General features: G+C 65.5%; 1 protein-coding gene across 1 annotated transcript in view; it reads left to right on the forward strand.

Annotated features, from left to right (window-relative positions):
• ARHGAP45 (Rho GTPase activating protein 45) overlaps window positions 1-3,203 on the forward strand; it is a 12,084-nt gene that overhangs the window by 6,749 nt on the left and 2,132 nt on the right. Inside the window, 9 exon segments of the mRNA XM_077760596.1 lie at window positions 503-963; window positions 1,135-1,264; window positions 1,267-1,399; window positions 1,478-1,602; window positions 1,684-1,767; window positions 1,865-1,969; window positions 2,310-2,482; window positions 2,794-2,982; window positions 3,062-3,199. Coding sequence (XP_077616722.1) covers window positions 503-963; window positions 1,135-1,264; window positions 1,267-1,399; window positions 1,478-1,602; window positions 1,684-1,767; window positions 1,865-1,969; window positions 2,310-2,482; window positions 2,794-2,982; window positions 3,062-3,199 — 1,538 coding nt within the window.

Genomic DNA, 3,203 nt, shown 5'->3' on the forward strand with positions numbered 1-3,203 from the left:
GCTGTGCGCACGTGAGCCTCTCCCGACCTCCCGCTGCTTCCTCCTCGAAACCCTCGTTTCCTGTCCTTTGCTTGTTCTGGGCTAGATGATGGTTTCTTTCTTATTGATTTGCCAGAGCTCTTGACATATTAGAGAACTCAGTCGTTGCTGATGTGAGTTACAGACCAGCCCCCCCAACCCTGGTTTATGGTCTTGACTTCTGACCCCACCTTTGGCCCAGCTGGCCGGGCACGAGCCTGCGACGGTCAGCGGTAGCCTTTTCTCCTGTGGTTTCGGGCTTGTGTCCTGGGTTTACAGCCTTCCCACACGGAGGTGATTTTCAGGCTCGCTCTCTGTTTCCCCTGGTGTTCGTACAAGCTGGTTTCTGTACGTTTTAAGGCTCCGAAGGCGTAGGCTGTGGGGCGTGGCCCCCAGAAGGCACACGGGGTTTCTGACCAAGCCTGAGGGTGCCTGGCTTCCTGCTGGGGCGGCCTCACCTCTCGTGTGTAAGAGGGGAAGTGAGAGACGGAAGGCCACCACTCTGGCGGGGGCGGGGGGGGCCTCGGCGGGTCACGGAGCACGCGTCCCAGCTGGGGGGCTGCAACGTGCGCACGCAGGGCGCCCGCAGGCAGGTGTCCCCTCCTGTTCTCCTGTCCACTCTTGGGTAGGACCTCCGTCTGCCCAGCAGGGCTGTGGGCACGAGACGGGCGGGTGGCCGATGGGGGCGACAGGGGAGAGGGGCCGGGACACGGGGCCCACCTGGAGGCCGGCTCTGGACCGGCACCCTCATCCCGTCCGCAGCAAGAGGCCGAATCCAACCTTCGCAAGGCCAAGCAGGGCTACGCGCAGCGCTGTGAGGACCACGGCAAGGCCCGCTTCCTGGCGGCCAAGGCCGAGGAGGAACAGGCGGGCACCGGGCCTGGGGCTGCGGCCTCTAAGACCCTGGACAAGCGGCGGCGTCTGGAGGAGGAGGCCAAGAACAAGGTGAGTGCCGGCCAGGAGGGGGCGCCGGCGGGCAGAACGCGGCAGCCACGGGCCCTGACCCAGGCCCGGCCACGGGATGGCATCGCGCCTCGTCTGCTGCCTGGCCCCCTGGCGACGTCCTAGGGCAGGGCCGGGCTGAGGCTTCTCTGGGCACCCCTTGGCCCCCACCAGGCAGAGGAGGCCATGGCCACCTACCGAACGTGTGTGGCCGACGCCAAGACGCAGAAGCAGGAGCTGGAAGACACCAAGGTGACGGTGCTGCGGCAGGTCCAGGAGATCGTGCGGCAGAGCGACCAGACCATCANCAGATGCTGTGCGAGAGCAGCAAGCTGTACGACCCCGGGCAGCAGTACGCCTCCCACGTGTGCCAGCTGCAGCGCGGCGAGGAGCCCGACGTGCGCTACGACTTCGAGCCCCACGTGTCCACCAACACCTGGTACGGCCGGCAGCGCGGGCCCCCGGGGGCTGCGCTGGCCCCCTGCAGTGCCTCTGTGACCCCCGCCCTGCCCCCCAGGTCCCCAGTCATGCGCTCTCGGAAGGGTAGCTTCAACGTCAGCGACGCCGGGGGGACAGAGGCTGCTGGCAGCCCTGAGGAGGAAGGCGGGCCCACCGAGGGGATGCCAGCCAAGGACCGCAGGGGTGAGCCCCTGGTGGGGGTGCAGGGTGGGTGTGGCCTCCCCTCAGCCCCCCAGCTCCCACTGGAGACGCCTCCTCCCGCAGGTGGGCGTGGACACCAGGTGCACAAGTCGTGGCCGACCACGACCTCAGACTCCGACGGCGGCCTGGACCCCGGCCCTGGCTCAGGTGAAGGGGCAGCCTGGGTGAGGGGACGGTGTGCCGGCCGTGGGCCCTCTGGGGGGTCCCTGGCAGCCTGGGGTGCTGATACCTGTCTCCTGCTCAGGGGACTTTAAGAAGCTGGAGCGCATGTCGTCTAGCGGCACCATGTCATCCAACGAGGAGCTGGTGGAGCCAGACAGCAGTGCAGGGGCGTCGGCCTTCGAGCAGGGTGAGGGGGGAGAGGCCCAGGCGGGGGGGGGGGGAAATCTGCAAAATAAAATAAGGTTTCAATCTAGACTCCCTCCAACGGCATTGGGAGGTATTAATTACCTTGAAGATGATCACATAGTATCACTGTCTTAGTTACAGCACCAAGCTTGCGGGAGCTTTCCTCATTAAGGAGACCTTCCTTTTTGAAATATCTCAGAGAATATACCAAGTATCAATATATCTGATGCAGATAGTTTGTTAAGATATTCTTTAAAACTTATTCTTTAGAAGTGCCTNCAGGCAGGCTGGCCTGTCCCTCACCTGCCTTGGGGAGGCTGACTGCTCGCTCCACCCTGCAGCCGACCTCAATGGCATGGGCCCCGAGCTGCCAGTGGCCATGCCCAGCGGGCCCTTCCGCCACGTGGGGCTGTCCAAGGCAGCGCGAACGCACCGGCTGCGGAAGCTGCGCACACCAGCCAAGTGCAGGGAGTGCAACAGCTACGTCTACTTCCAGGGCGCTGAGTGCGAGGAGGTGGGTGGAGCTGGGGGGGGGGAGGGTGCAAGTGCTTGGTAAGGTCTGCTCAGCTGGGAGTGAAGGGGAGCAGCTGGAGACCGGATGGGTCCGGGGCAGAGGTCGCCAGCAGTGCAAAGGCCCAGAGGCAGGGCTGCCGGACCGGCCGAGGAATAGTGGGGTGTCAGGCACAGGCGCATCCCCCTTCCCCAGCCGAGGGGCAGGTGAGCCAGAAGTGACCGCACTTCTGGAAATGGCCTGAGGGGGTGAGGGCCGGGAGGGTGCTGGGGGCTGGAGGGGTCGCTCACGCAGGACCCGCCCGCCCGTCCCAGTGCTGCCTGGCCTGCCACAAGAAGTGTCTGGAGACGCTGGCCATCCAGTGCGGCCACAAGAGGCTGCAGGGCCGCCTGCAGCTCTTCGGCCAGGACTTCTGCCCGGCGGCCCGCAGCGCGCCCGACGGCGTGCCCTTCATTGTCAAGAAGTGCATCTGTGAGATCGAGCAGCGGGCGCTGCACACCAAGGTGACCAGCCCTGGGCAGTGGAGGGAGTCCCATCCCGGGGGGCGGTGGGCGTGGGCTGTGCTGACCGCGGCCCCCACAGGGCATCTACCGCGTCAACGGAGTGAAGACGCGCGTGGAGAAGCTGTGCCAGGCCTTCGAGAACGGCAAGGAGCTGGTGGAGCTGTCCCAGGCCTCGCCCCACGACGTCAGCAACGTCCTCAAACTCTACCTGCTCCTGGTGG

Source organism: Crocuta crocuta, unplaced genomic scaffold, assembly GCF_008692635.1.
Source record: "Crocuta crocuta isolate KB4526 unplaced genomic scaffold, BGI_CrCroc_1.0 scaffold443, whole genome shotgun sequence".
NCBI classification, from domain to species: Eukaryota; Metazoa; Chordata; class Mammalia; order Carnivora; family Hyaenidae; genus Crocuta; species Crocuta crocuta.